We start from the raw sequence: 14,854 nt of genomic DNA, 5'->3' as shown, positions 1-14,854 counted from the left end.
CAGTCTGGCTAAACCAAGGGGTGGCCCAGGACAGGCTCAGATATCATTAGACGTGGCCAGAAATAAAACTCAGGTCACTGGGTTCGTAGCACACACAGTTTTAGACAGCCGTCACCTATCATCGTCCAACTGCACGAACACTGAATAATTGTCACAAGCATTGCACGTACAGCCAGAAAAGACCATAATTTTTACTCAATTAAGCCAGCTGCTCTCAGTCACCCGTGCCTTCGCTTCGCCTACGAAAGTGTCTCCTCACCCACGCAGGACAGGTGCATGGCCCGCTCGACCACGACGAGTGCCGGGAAGCTGTCGGCCGCCTTGTCCTCACTCGGAGCCGTCGTGCCACACTTCCCGATGTCTCTCTTCGCTCCGCGGCTCCTCCCTTCGCCGTCTAATTCATTGTCGACCCGTAGACGCGTCCAGCCCGATTCGTTCGTCGCATCCCTGTCATTGTAGCCATCGTCGTCGTCCTCCTCCTCGTCGTCATCGGTGGCTTCACCGTCGGATGGGAGGGCGGCGTGAGGGGTGGCATCACCCGAGACGTGTCGCCCGTCCAGGGAGCGTGTCACATGCACGCGCAGCGCCGCACCGGCCAAGTCATCGGCGCCGTACTTGAACAGCGGGTACACACCTAGGACAGCGGCAAGCCACAGGGCGGAGATGCAAGTGTGCTCCTTCAATCGCGACGGCCCTCATACATGGAACATCGTCTTTTACTCCACACACCTATTTCTCACTCCACCCATCGCTCACTGCTCATTCCGCGCCTCTCCCACTGGCTGTGTGTTTATGTGAATTATCGGTTGCATGGCGTCCCACTCACCGCTCACTGTGCATTTATCCTGAGTGTGCCGTTGCGGCCGCGGCGGCACGAGAGACGACAGGTCGACAAAAGCCGAACCGATCAACCGGTCAGTGTCGTGCGGACGCCGGGAGCGAGAGCCGATCTTCTGCCCGGCGCCAGATGCCCACAGCTGCAGCTCGAGCCGCTCCTCCCGCATGTACCAGCGCAGTGGGCGAGCGAGCGGCAGGCGGAATGTGCGAGCGTGGTGCAGATCTAGAGCCGCCCCGCCATCGTCTCCGCAGGAGCGCTGGGGCCTGCGTGGCCGCGAGCACACGGCCTCTGCATCGTACAGCCGGTAGCGGAGATAGCAGTGGATGTCTTCCGGGGCGGGGCGGGACGGGGCGTTGAAGTCGGGAAGGCATCTTTCTGGGAGCCAGGCCTTGGGCACGGCCACTTTGAGAGCAACGGTGGCTTCAATGAAGGCCTCCTCTGACATCTGGACATCGGACGGTATGCACAGGTAGAATTTGATCAGTGTAGGCATGTTAACCCTTTGAATCAGCGATTAAAAGCAATCGTCATGTGAACGATGCATTGAATCATGTGCTTAAGTGAATGAGGTAGGACAAAAGAACAAAAAAGAAACAATACAAACATGAGAAGTGAGAAAAACATACATTGAGCCTTCAGTTAAAAAAATAATGACTAAAATTGTAGCAATTGCAATATCCCGGCGTCTACAAACTAAGCTGTATCTGTGGCAGCAGTTACATTGGGGAAACTAAGGGACATGTCTCGAACCTGTGTTCGTGAATATAAGGAAGATGTGAAACACGGTAAAACCAATACTTCTGCAGTAGCTGATCATTATTTTAATGTGGCTGGCTCACACGAAATTTTTTTCTCTAAGATGATGGTACTTTGCAAGCCTACTGGCTATCAACAAAGATTCGTTCATGAAGCCATCCAAACATACAGAAACAGAGACAATTTCAACCGAGAGGAAGGTTATAAACTCAGCAATAATTGGAAAGATGTCATCAACCACTTTGGGTCATGACTTGACTTGTGTTTTCTTGTCAATCAACCTCCACCGTCAGCAGTGTGGTGTGTGGAACGGGGTGCAGGGATTTCTTGGCGGCCCTTTGCTGCATTGGCATTGTTACTGCATTGGCATTGTTGCTGCATTGGCACTCGTCCACAGCCCATGCTCCTGGTGCGACGCCCATCCCCAAACCTTTCTAAACAGTTTGCCTTTAGAGACCGACTCCTTTGCCTGATGACGACCGCTTGTGTTGCGATCGAAACGTCGTGATATTTTTATTCACTTTATTTTTATTATTTTTCTTCTATCTACGTGACTTTACCGAAATAATCATAGAATATGTAGCAATTCGTCTTATTACTGAATGGGTTGACCTGTTGCACATGCCTTGTTCTGGACGTAAAAATTACTGGACTCAAGGTTGTTTTTTGCTAAGTTATTAGTTTCGGAGCGGCTCTCAAATATAAGGAACTTGACGATGATTAAAATAACTTAATGAGAAATTATTGAATATTCTTTCATTACTTTTATAATGCATCAAATAAAAGCAAAACCAAGTTAGAAAGTATTTCTTTGTAGCTTCATTGTATAGAAGTTCAATAATGCACATGTGTTTTATATTAGTAATTTATAGTAGGTAGGTTTTTAAATCACATTGCATGGGTATGTTGTCTTTACTGCCTTTTTGGGATATAACTGGTGTATTGTGCCACAGTGGATATTTCCCATGTACTTTTAAAGTGTGGGAATTAATTAATACTGCATGGTAATGCAGAGGAAAGAGATTCTTTGATCAAAATGAATTCTTGCGCTCACGATACCCATGTCGAATCGTGCGCGTACAATTAATTCCTTACCGCATCATCCTTCTCCTCCTGCTCCAGGCAATGATGCTTCCATCCCAGGTACCGAGCAGCCTGGAGCACTTTCTCTCGGTCGCCTGCATGTGCAAAGGCGACGGAGAGCTCCAGGCCACCGACACACTGGTTTAGAGGGTCAGGTGCCTCCCTTCCTCCATGGCCGACTCCCGCCGGGCTCACCGGGAACCAGCCATGGATTCCTACAATTTAGAAAAAAATATATACATTATGGAGGAAAAGTCTCTTGAAGTAAGCCCAGAACAAGTTATGAGGTAACATCATCTGAGGCCATTCCATAAAATGGCGTGATGCTCTTTGTCCATGCTATTATTGAAAGCACCAAGAGGGATTATTACACCAAAGACTGTAGGCATGCAGCAAGGGATAGTTATATAAAGTTCTGATAAACATATGGTGTGCAAATCGCTAAGGGATCGGAGGGCATCAGAAGAATGCCAAGCGGGTACGGGAACGCGATGGTCAGCATAAGCACACAATAGACTATGCATATGTACAGCTCTTTTTTCAATTCACTGAGGGACGAGGGCATCCCCACGCCATGCTTGCTGGGTGAACAGCCGCTAGCTCGTTAGGATTTTTTACAGAAGGGAAGGGTGACGTCAGGCGGCTCCTCGCCTGAGGTGCGGGACAGGAGCGCGGCGAGAGGCACTCGCGTCACTCCCAGGACGGCTCCTCTTGCTCGGGCCGCGTCACTGGAGCGGCCGCGCGAGTCTGACACAAACACAAGCGGCTGCCATCAGTTACGGTGGCCCCAGGTTGAGGTGTTGTGAAAGGTGGATGGGCCTGCTGGACGTGAACATGGTGCCTGTAAAAAAGGCATGCACAGCGAGTAGGTTTTTCGGCAAACCCGTGCGGAGTTTTAATGTTATACACCTAGATGTAAGAATTTACTCCAGGCACTGCAGCTTTCTGTCATGACAATTACAATAAAAAGCAACTGTCCAAATGTCACAAAGCTGAACCCCTACTTCAAGTGGTTCCTTAGACTCAGCGAGGCTCTCCTGGGTAAACAGAGACAATGTGAATATAATCAACACTTGTTTATCGGGGGTAATGAAGGGGAAGGGTGGCCTAAATAAAACAAAAACATAGATCGTGCAAAACTTGCAAACCAGGCGATAAAAACACGTCTTATCTACCGACATATAATAGGGGTGAAAACTTATGTCTGTTTTAATTGCACCTTAAAGTAATTGCTATATTTACCTACATGTTTGGGGACTGAACCAGACCCGTGGCGAGTGAGGAGCAGCAAATAATTAAACCAGAGCATGTGTAAATATATTTATTTATTCTCAAGCACAGAACCTGGTTAACCCGCCCACGTATCATCGATAACTAACTGCTTACAACACTCAGACTCAAAGTGTTGCGCCATTGGTACGAGTGAAGAGCTTGAAATTCCAACTAAATCTCAAGCACTCTAACCAGAGCAGCAACCGGCCAGATCAAAGGCAACTCTGTCTCAGAAACACACAAATACTTTGGTGCACGACGGTGAAGATGGCATGCGCGGAGCAGAGCGTCTCGGCGAGGCTGCGGCTCTCCCCGGCCATGCCGCGTGACACCACGTGGCACGCCACCTCGGCCCCGTGCTCAAACTCCGGGGAGAAGGAGCGCGCCACGGCACGCGTCACGTTCTCGCGACCAGCGGCCGCCACCGCGAACGACAGGCCCAGCGACACGCACGCGTTCACGCCCGCCTCCGCTGGGTAGTGCATGGACGGGTCGCGTTCCGCCGCGAGCCTGGTTTGACACGACAGGCAGACGCAGCGTCACGATCGTCGTGTGAATGTAACCAATCATTGTCAAGTTAAAATTCAAATGACATATAACACGATGTGTTGAAACGGTGGAATGGCAGCCAAAGAAGAAAGAATGTGCCCGAGGGGATCACCGACAGTGATGATGGATTGTGGCATCAAGTCACAGAAATATCAGGATAGTAATAACATGGGAGGGCCATCATGAGCCACCTGGCCACCTCCTGATGGTAGGTTTTTGATACTGCTGGGTAAGGGTTAATGATGGTTAATTTGTACCGATTTGCCTGAAGCAGATGAGGGGCTGCATGCATCTGATTACCTGGCGGCCGCTTGCAGGCCCATGGCTCGATGGACAGTCAGAGCGAGCGTCACAAGATGAGGGCTTGCCCCAGGCTCGGCATGTGTGGAGCCTGTGATGGGCCTGTGTTTGTACGCCACGCTCAGCTCCAGCAAACCTGCAGGGGCAGCAGCTCTGCGTTACCCAGGACATGCCAGGCGTGTTGGTGATGCACGCTATTATTCCAGCGCTTAGCAAGCAAGGGTTGGTGGATCACGCTGATGTACAAAAATCCCAAACCCGCTGGGTGGCGAAGTCGCCAGCATATTGACTTTTTCTGCAGGTACACCCATTTAATTACATGTGACTTTACTGAAAGACCAAAAGAATAACTCAAAAGATAATTTGGCAAATGTAGCAATGCAGACCGGTCTGACGAAGAGTCTTGAGACTCAGTGAGGCTTCCCTGTAGAATATGCACATCATTATTAAACGGTACAATGCAAGCCTCTGTGCTTCTTCATTTCACACGTCAAACTAAACTAAACTTTTTATTTCACCAGGTAAGGCCCACTGAACTATATAGCTCTTTTTCAAAAGAGTGATCTCACCCGCGGACGGATGTGGAGGGTGATGCCCGGGGGCCGTTTGTGCCTTGAGAGGCAGGGAGAAGGCCTGCGCGCCCGCATCCCCACGTCGTTGCAGCGTCACCATGGCGCACAGCTTGGCTAGCGGCAGAGTGCCCCTAGCCACCAGCTGCTCGCGCACATTCGGGTAGTAGTACCTGCAAGGGAAACAGAAACATGGATGCACGGCCAGACAGAATGACAAATACATGAAAAGAAAGTGAAATATAGACAGGCAGCCAGTAAATCAGCCAAAAGGATATGAGAGTGAACACTATTTCAAGAGAGTCATTAACCTGTCGTTGCCTCTTCTTTACCCGACTTTTGGCAAGCCCATCTACAGAATCGTCTCATGTATATTCACGCTTACATGTGTTTTGTATAAACTACCTTAGATTATCTTCTTTGGTTCTTTCGGTAAAGTCACGTAGAATGATAATGAAATAATAAATTGATAAAATAAAATAACACAATAATATTCTCACGACGTTTCGGCCACAACACAAGCGGCCTTCATCAGGTGAAGGGGGTGAGACTGTCTGGTAGGACAGCGCTGGAGTGAAAGCTTTAAATCGAAATTTTACCTTAGATTATATTGAATTCACGTGTACACAATGAAATATATATTCAAAGGAACCCAGTTTAATCAGCAGCTGCAGAAAATCAAATATCTTGGTGATGTCGCCTTAGTTCCTCGACGCATTAGCCTGGCGAGTGATCCGCCTACATCACGGACCTTCCTCTCAATGCCCACATTTGAACGAAGCAAGGGGGAGTCGAGGTGCAGCGCTTGTCGTACCTGCACCAGACTTCGAAGTGGATGCCCCCACCGCCCGGCGAGTCCGGGCCGCCCTGGCGCGAGCACGCTTCCAGCAGCAGCCTCTGCACAGGTTCTCCGGGCGAGGCCACCAGCGCGTGCGTCTGCGTGTCCCGGAAAACGGGGTCCGGGACGCACAGCGTTGTGGCCGTGCGGTACGCACACATGGACAGGCCTGTGCGGCGACGCAAAGGGGCAGGTGGGAACGGAACTCAAAGAGACTGCAGACAACTCTTGAGAATGTGCGTTACAATAGCGAAGCAGCATCACCCATGCCACCGGCAACATTGTCACTCGATGCCAACACCGTTTACCGTTCGCTTACAACGTTATACAACGATAAACATTACCGTTACCGTAAATTAGTGGCACCATTGCTAGTTGCCACTATTGGTACGATCATCAATTATCACTTAACTCATCATAATTTATTACTAACATCAATTGTATTTACAATACGGCATAATCATTTGTAATATTTTGTTACCATGCCCAGTGTAAATAATTTGAAAGTGAAAAATGGACAAATTATATCAGTTTATCTCTGCTAAATGTACAGGACCATTAATTCCATCCACAAACAATATATACCATCATCAGAATCTTTAATAATTATCATCGAATATCGACAACTTCCCAAATGGTACTCCTAATCAATATTTTTTACGACAAAAACTAGGTACGCTTTAGGCCCATGCCTGTTAAGAACCTTTAATGGCTAGAGTGCTGCACCTGGCTCGTCCGCGTTGGGCTGTGCAGGGAAGTGGTACTGCACGTAGCAGTCAGCCTCGCCCCACACTCCGGACTGCAGTGGGACCAGACCCCGCACGGAGCCCACGTGCACCTCAAACACGTGCTCCTCCCGCAGACCGTACTGCTCCGGCTCTTGCAACGGAACCTGGGAGTGACATTCGTATTGGGGACAGAAAATAGTCGAAGTGTAGGTCCAGTGGTGTAGCTATCGAGTGTGCAGGCAGCACAATTGTACCGGAATGCAGGGGCCAGTGAGGGCCCCATATGCCCGACAACAATATTGAGTAAATTGGACACAGGGCCCCAATTTATTCCTTGGCATCTGGGCCCATGCAAACCACACTGCACCACTGCGAAGGTTGTATGTCTGGTACCAACCACTCATGTCCGAGTGAGACTTGACCACTGGACCACAGCTGGCCTCCTAACTTAGGATATTGAACAGCACTGTTGTGCACGCACGATGATGTATTCTCCAACTTCCATCCAATACCAGTGCTGGTACGTACTGAACAGAACCCACAACTTGCAGGTGGTGGCATAAAAAATGCCAATGTACTAAAAACTCCTGTCCAAATCCAAGTATAGTGGATTTGAAACACTTCCAGTGTAAAATGTCATAACCTAATAAGAATACAACATACAGTAAAATTATGTGGTCGAACCACTGATACGCTTCAAATTATGTAAGAATATTTATGATTCCTGTATGTTGAAAAAACAATAAAGCCCATAGATTATTTAACACTATAGATTCTACATGGAACAATATTAAAAAAATCAGGATCTTGAATTGAACGTCACCCTGCATCATGAAAAGCATAAATTATTGCGGGGAACGAGTTGTTACACCGCTACTATAAACACATGAATTTGCACTGCAGCTGACCTGGGAAGAAGAAGGCTGTGCTGCAGATTCGCCCATCGAACGAGCGGCACTATGGAAAGTGGGTACGGACGTCACCTCCTCTCCCTTCAGCCGCTGCAGTGCCAAAACCTGATTGGAGGAACCCATCGCGAGCAGTGCCCGGAGCTCGCCAACACAACTCCCTGAAAACACGTCCACCACGGGCATGTACCCGTCCACGGCCACCACGGGGTACTGCGCCTCCAGCAGCAGACGCGACACATTTGGGTCTCTGAGAGAATCGAGCAGATCAGAAAAATTCGATCAACAAATATAAGTATGTATGTACGTATGTTGAACTTATTTCGCACTGTACATAGCCAACCGTGCTAATTGGAGGTGCGGGGAAGCATAACAAACTAAACACAAAAAGCAGATCTAAAGCAATTAGTTTCCAATCTAGATTTAAAAGTGCATAGCTCCAGCGGCTTCCTAATATTGGAAGGAAGAGCATTCCAGACGGCCGCAGAAATGCATCTGAAAGCGCGCAATGCGGTGCCCGGTGCCCGTCTTTGTTCGATGGCCAGACAAAAGTCGCTGCGAGGATGACCGAAGTTCACGTGATGGTTTATGCAAAATCGATGTACGCCATGGAAACAGAATTCTTATTTGCGTACATGTACAGCGTCTTTTTTTATTCCACTGCTAGATGAGGAACTCTCCATGTTGTGTGGGTCGTGAGGGTTAACGTTTCAGGCGATGGCTCCGATTCTCACCTGAAAGACATGTGGAAATGATGAAGTGGAAGCTTGGCCAGACCAATGAGCTGGTCCGGTCCAGGTCCGGCCTCCTTGTTCCACACCTCGATCACCATCACGTTGTTGTTCATCCTTTCTAGCAGCTGAGGGGTCACCTGAACAGGCGATACCTGCAGCAAGATGCAAACCAGCATGCAATGGCCTACTATATGATTTGTAACTGAATAAAAAAAGCCCACATTTTGTAAAAAAAAAATATCCTAGCCACTATAAATCTCTGAACTGTATACGTTTACACAGGTTAACTTCTCCATCGGCTTTCACAAGGTATATAACAGGATTCTTACGTTTTCCAACCCAGCTACTAATTAAACTAGCGTGTGATTGTGGCCACATGACATGTCATACGATGCTTTAAACTCATAGTATTATGCTGTCACAGAGTGACCTGACGCCATGACATCTGCAAATGCGGCCCCTACTTTGTACCCCCTGACTCTGTCTCTTATCTAGTGTTCATACAGCTAGCTAAAATGTATTCCTTTTCTATAGCACTCGAATCTCTACCTCTTGTCTAGCTCACTGCACAAGAGCCCCCCGCCGGGCCAAATGTGACACATGAGCTGCAGCCCGCCAGTTGCGGAGCCCAGGTCTCGAGTGAAGGATCGGGATGAATGCACAAACCTGGGAGTAGTTAAAGAGAGGAGTGGCGCTGCTCCAGCACACGGCCGAGCGAGTCACCTCCTTGCTGCTGAACAGCTTGCACACGAGGTACGCACTGCTGGGCTCCTGCTGGGCGCTGCCCCCAGACAGTCGTGACGAGGGGCTGTACAGCCTCTTCCCATCAGCCACCAGCAGCAGGGCATGCAACAGCAGAGGCGGCAAGGGCCCCTGGACATTTTCTGGTTCTTCGTGGACGTGTTCATTGTTATTGTTGTTGCTGCTCCTGCCACCTGGCTGCATGGGCTTTGTCGAAGAGTCAAACTCTGCCAACAGGCTTCGCACTGGCCCACCTGCATCCAGGCGTTTTGCCAATGGTGCTGCAAAAGAACACCATAAAAAGAATACAGAAAATGTAACATTCAATGTGATCGTAACTACGCTGCAATCCATAAAATTTCTTATTATGTAGATACACACCTAGGCTGGGTGTTCTAGGGCTTGCGGATTTTAGTTTGAAGTGTCGTTAATGAGAAAAAAAAACTGTTAAATGCTCTGTAAGGTCCTCCATCAGAGTATTTTGAGTGAGCATTATATTTAAAATAAAGGGAGTGACACCACAGTGACATCACCAGTATGCCACAAAAGCTTGCTTAAATGTGATTTTAAGTGTAAAGCTCATGTCTGACAGCATGGGATACACTCAGAAGAGCTAAGCATCTACAAACGATATATCTGTTTACGAGGTTGCATCTTCCTTTCATGTCAATTCTATTCCAATGCACGCTTGATCTTTCGTGATGACCAAAGTGTAAGCTGGGGCTGCTCATATATACAATAAGAACGCCCAATTGAACACTGGAACTGACCCTGGTGGGGCTGTACGTCAGCAGGGCGGACACTGGGGCCAGGGCTGGTCACGGTGTAAGCCGCGTGCTTGTTTCCTCCGGCCGGTTTGCTCACCGACTGAGTGAAGTCCTTGCTGTCTGCAGCCAGTTCAATGGATACCTAGCACACCCACCAAACAGAGGGCCTTTCAGAAGTGTGACCCACGTGAGAAGGAGGGGCACAGAATAGCAAGGTGCTGCAACAGAGCAGTATTGTTTAATTAAAGCAAGTTGGTCATACAATTGACATGCATAAAGATAACTTTGAGTGCCCAAGAGTCTCACCTTTAGGGGCCCAAGGTTCAACTCAGCCCCATCCTCAGTGGGAATGGATTCCACCTCCAGGGAAGCACTCAAGCTCAACTGTTCTGACTGCATCACGGTACGCAGGGGCAGGTGGGCCGTGCCGACCAGGGCCGCCTGCCAAACACGACAACAGCACACCCATTAGCACAACACATAACTGTAAGAAACTAACATTTTAGCATATCTACATGACCACGTTGTGCCACTAGCTACAAATTTGAAGGCACACAGCGCTTTGTGCAGTCGCATGACTTCACAAAGTCTAGCATATATTATCCTAACAGCTGATTTTTTTCTTCATGTTAAGATTAAAATAAGTATGTGGACATCAGCAGTTATTGCACTTGTGTACACAATTGTGGCATAGCACACAGGGAGACTAATTCTAAATGGTATTCCTCGAGGCGCGCTCATGGAGAGATGCACTCTTTGAGATACAGGAAGAGAAGGGCATGGATTAGACAGCATTATGAAATCAAGAGATATATTCACCGTTAAGAAAAGTAAGCGTACTTGGGCAATACCCGTCGCTCGAAGAGATGATGGCCATCGAAGTGGCAGCCACTCTGGGGAATGTGTACAATAGGATATCCACCGTGGAGATGGAGCAGTGAAATGGGCTCACGTGTAGGTGCTAGATGGATTGCTTCATACTAATTATGCATCTTAAATAAGGCTGCAACTCCAGAGCTGACTCCGCCGGTTGTGTCCCCACCTTTCTCTGAGTGGCGCGGCGTGTGTACACTCTGAAGAGCAGCTCCGTGTTCCACCAGTGGCGCAGCATCTCCCCGCCAAAGAACACGGGGAACACGGAGCGCTGCTGGAATCTGACCGCTGCCCCACGCAGAGACAGCAGCACAGACAGCACGGTCGGCAACAACCACAATGCGTCACACAAACTCAACATGTTTTCCATTTTGCATCACTTTCCAGCATTTAATTTACAACAATGCATCACTCTAACTGAAAACGAGACACCCGCAGAGGCGTACACTCCGTATTTTTTCCATTTTTGCACCACATTCTATCATTTACGTAAACACCACTTTGCATTTGTTCCTAATAAAAAGCACATGCTCAACAATAAGAGCCATGGCCTGAATCATAACTCGACTCTATATTGTGTTGTAAAATCTATTTTAATGATGAATGTGCAGGGTTTTTTTTTTGGGGGGGGGGGGGGGGGGTCCGGGAATGTGTACAATTACACCTGTACTACTACTATTGAGAGAATCTATCAACCTCTTTTTGCTTAAAGAATGCGAATAGAAAGTATAATACAATGTGCATATCATTTACAAATACATCATTTCCATACAATTAGCTCACAACACATGTTTTAAACACAGCATTTGATGAAGAGCCCTTCGTACAGCCCTTTGTCAATCCATTGCTGGATGAACGCCTCCCCCCCAGGACTGGTTAAGATATCACTCACCACCGATTTTCGTTGTGGCCAGTAATAGAATGTGCCAGATATATAGCACAGTGCACTAAAAACTGTGCCACTGCTCCACCCCTGAGGTGCAAAATGATGATGATAATAATAAAGGTATGGATGATGTTTGGTTTGTATTTCACTTACCTCCTCCAATGATTTTGCTGGAGGCAACACGAGTGACCTCTGTCATTAGTGCTGTCTGCCCTGAAGCATCCTTCACGTTTGTCGGCACCGGGAAGTGGTACTCCACAAAATATGTGCTTCAGAAAGAAGACAACAATAATTCTGTTTACTTAATCATAGATGAAAACAAATGAATAGCGCCTCAGCTATAATTTACAGCCTCTTGCCAATCCACGATTGGATGAAGGCCTAACCATGCCGTGTTGGTCATTGGGGTTGTTTGACCATACTTCATCCCGCTTGACAATGCGGGTAGGTGAAGGGGGACTAGGGGCAGAACTGGTTTCCATTTCACTCGGCAATTATACCTTTAGGCTAATGTACAGAATATAAGAAAAACACACAAAAATTACATTCTTGAATCGTATCCCTGAATCGTGAGGGAGAGGGGGTGTGAAATGTTCCACGCTTAAAACTTGACGAACCATTTTTTCCCAGCGGCAATGCGAGGGCGAGGGGGCTTCCCCGAGCTGCGGCCCTCAGCATGGCGCGAGGGCGACGCCGCTGCCGCCTCTCCGGGCAGGTGCAACGCTCCGACAACGACGCGGGCCAGGTGCACGCGTCCCAGTAGCGCCAGCCTGCCCGCTTCCAAATCCAAAGCCAGCTGCTGCTGCTGCGACGGAGGCAGCTGCCGCCGGGCACCGTCGGGCCTGAGTGCGCAAATGGTGATCAGCGTTGGGAGTGGGCAGCCCTGTCAGTCCGTTCAAACTGTGTTACGAGCGTCGCACCATCATGAGATGATGCAAAATGTCATCCCCGACAGGGTATTACTATTGAACCACTTGGCCGGTGTTTCTTTTTCAAGGACAAATGTAACACAAGTGAGTTATCACTCCTAGTTGCAGACATTTGTAAAAAATGTAAGTTAAATATTAACTGTGGTGGTGAGTGCTCTTTTTAAATATAATGGGCCCAAATTCATGTGTTTGTGGAAAAAATACCAGTTTACTGTTATTTAATATTATTGTTAGCCTCTCATGTGCAAATGTCCCACCTACCTGGATGGCTGGAGTGATGATGGGTGGCTGGGCTCCGGGGGTGGTACATCCCGGTCCACATTCCCCTGTGGGCCCTGTCCAACCAGACGCCGTGACCTGGTCTCCTCTCCAGATCCCGCTTCACTCTGGCTGCCCGAAGATCCCTGTTATAAGCACAGCCAAAGTGACGGTGAAGAGATCAATCTTTAGTTCTTCTCCACAGGAACCTGTACGAGTGTGAAGGTGTGTGTGTAAGAGACTTGCCAGCCCCCTGTAGAAGAGGTCTTCCAGGAGGCTCTGGTCATGCAGTGGCCCGTTGATGTCACTCTCGTCCATTGGGCCTCCGCGCTCTGACAGTGGTGTGTCCGGCAGCGAGCCCGTCCCGTCCCAGTAGCCCAGCGCCGATAGGTCACCCATGTCAGAGCTGGCGCACCACAAAACACCAAGCCGATAGCATTTCGGCCACACTAGCGTCTATGGCTCAGCCTGGTGTGATTATATGATCCGTCGTAGAGTAGGGTTGGCAAGGGTCCTGCTGCAAAGAATTAAATGAGGCCCCACTGTCAATCTTCCCTCCTCTTTGTAGTCTGGCACTTGGGCCCCTTGAGCCTGTGGGCCCCCATTCAGTTGAACTTCCTGCACACTCAATAACTATGCCACTGTAGGTGATCAAGCGTCTCTTGTATTGCTTTACAGATCAATAACATCACTTAAGCAGCCACAATTGCATTTAGGAGATACATTTGTGAGGTAGACAGGTGGCTCTCTCATTTCCGAGCACTGAACCAGCACTGACAAAATTCTAGGTTCGAATCTGGTTTGTCAAGTGCAGTTAATTGAATGGTCTCAGCATGGTCACTGCAGAAAACTGTCACTTAATTCAGCTAATCCAGCTGAGGACTAAATATTTTGATTTGATTGCCACAAAACACTTAGTATAGTTAACAGGTTGCTTACTGAAGGAGCTTCAAAAGTAGTCGTTATGTCATTTTCTCTGACACGAGGTGGTGCACTGCTCATTGTGAGAGTTCAGAAATTAAATGTATCCGTCTCATGACACCAATAATATAATCGTAGTGGAATTGATAGAAAACAGAAAAAAATTAAGTAGAAAAAGACATATGTATGCATGCCAGTTAATTAATTGTGAATTTAATTCGGCATTCCCTGCTGCTTCTCTCCAGAGGAACTCGGGTTACCTTCCAAGGAGCAGCTCCACAGCTCGCATCTCCGTGTCTCCGATGGGCTCACTACGGAGCTCCGTGTCGGGTCCAACCGTAGCTCCATGGCGGAGCAGTCTGAGAGACGGAGGTGGGGAGCCCTTGCTGCCATGTGCATGGAAGTCATCAGCATTCAGCAGGTTCCTTAGCAGCTTCACTGATGGGGTAGGGGACGGCCTGTTGTCAGTGACACACAAAATAACAGAAGTTTTTTTGTTTGTTATTTTCTTTGAACCTATCCACGTGACTTTACCAAAAAACCAAAGAATAACAGAAGAGTGTTAAGACATCATGATGATGTTATACTGTTCTATGAAAACACTGGGCAGCAAGGTTAGTTCTCAAATAGGTATTCAAAAGCTTTCAAAATGGGCAATAAAGAGGTGGTCTGAGCATTAATGAGATTGCAGTTTTTTAAGTTAATTAAATCAAATGGCTACAACTGCTACGATGTTGAAACATTATATTGCCGAAGGCACATGAAGTTCATATGTTTATGTAATGGATCTTCCTTAAAAAATTCAATTTCACCAAAAATATTATCAGCTTGTTTAAAATGAAGTCAACCTTTTGCATAAATGTAACTATTTCAACGTACCTTTAAAATACAACAATCAATATTT

At 47.9% G+C, this 14,854-nt stretch overlaps 1 protein-coding gene across 5 annotated transcripts in view; it reads right to left on the bottom strand.

The window, feature by feature from the left end:
- Positions 1-14,854, bottom strand: part of C2CD3 (C2 domain containing 3 centriole elongation regulator) — a 50,759-nt gene that overhangs the window by 32,323 nt on the left and 3,582 nt on the right. For all 5 annotated transcript variants that reach the window (XM_076067784.1, XM_076067783.1, XM_032956473.2 and 2 more), the window contains exons 7-26: positions 14,211-14,408; positions 13,276-13,435; positions 13,033-13,175; positions 12,460-12,684; positions 11,996-12,111; positions 11,126-11,244; positions 10,390-10,524; positions 10,087-10,225; positions 9,242-9,597; positions 8,576-8,727; positions 7,842-8,091; positions 6,932-7,097; positions 6,182-6,374; positions 5,368-5,540; positions 4,799-4,934; positions 4,197-4,459; positions 3,329-3,424; positions 2,690-2,892; positions 827-1,283; positions 260-634 (exon numbers count right to left, since the gene is read on the bottom strand). In XM_076067784.1, the coding sequence (XP_075923899.1) occupies positions 260-634; positions 827-1,283; positions 2,690-2,892; positions 3,329-3,424; positions 4,197-4,459; positions 4,799-4,934; positions 5,368-5,540; positions 6,182-6,374; positions 6,932-7,097; positions 7,842-8,091; positions 8,576-8,727; positions 9,242-9,597; positions 10,087-10,225; positions 10,390-10,524; positions 11,126-11,244; positions 11,996-12,111; positions 12,460-12,684; positions 13,033-13,175; positions 13,276-13,435; positions 14,211-14,408 (4,055 nt within the window). The remainder of the gene's footprint in view (positions 1-259; positions 635-826; positions 1,284-2,689; positions 2,893-3,328; positions 3,425-4,196; positions 4,460-4,798; positions 4,935-5,367; positions 5,541-6,181; positions 6,375-6,931; positions 7,098-7,841; positions 8,092-8,575; positions 8,728-9,241; positions 9,598-10,086; positions 10,226-10,389; positions 10,525-11,125; positions 11,245-11,995; positions 12,112-12,459; positions 12,685-13,032; positions 13,176-13,275; positions 13,436-14,210; positions 14,409-14,854) is intronic.

Source organism: Petromyzon marinus, chromosome 18 (genome assembly GCF_048934315.1).
Source record: "Petromyzon marinus isolate PM22_M1 ecotype Great Lakes invasive population chromosome 18, UKy_Petmar_22M1.pri1.0, whole genome shotgun sequence".
NCBI classification, from domain to species: domain Eukaryota; kingdom Metazoa; phylum Chordata; class Hyperoartia; order Petromyzontiformes; family Petromyzontidae; genus Petromyzon; species Petromyzon marinus.
This window is presented reverse-complemented; position numbering and strand designations above follow the sequence as displayed.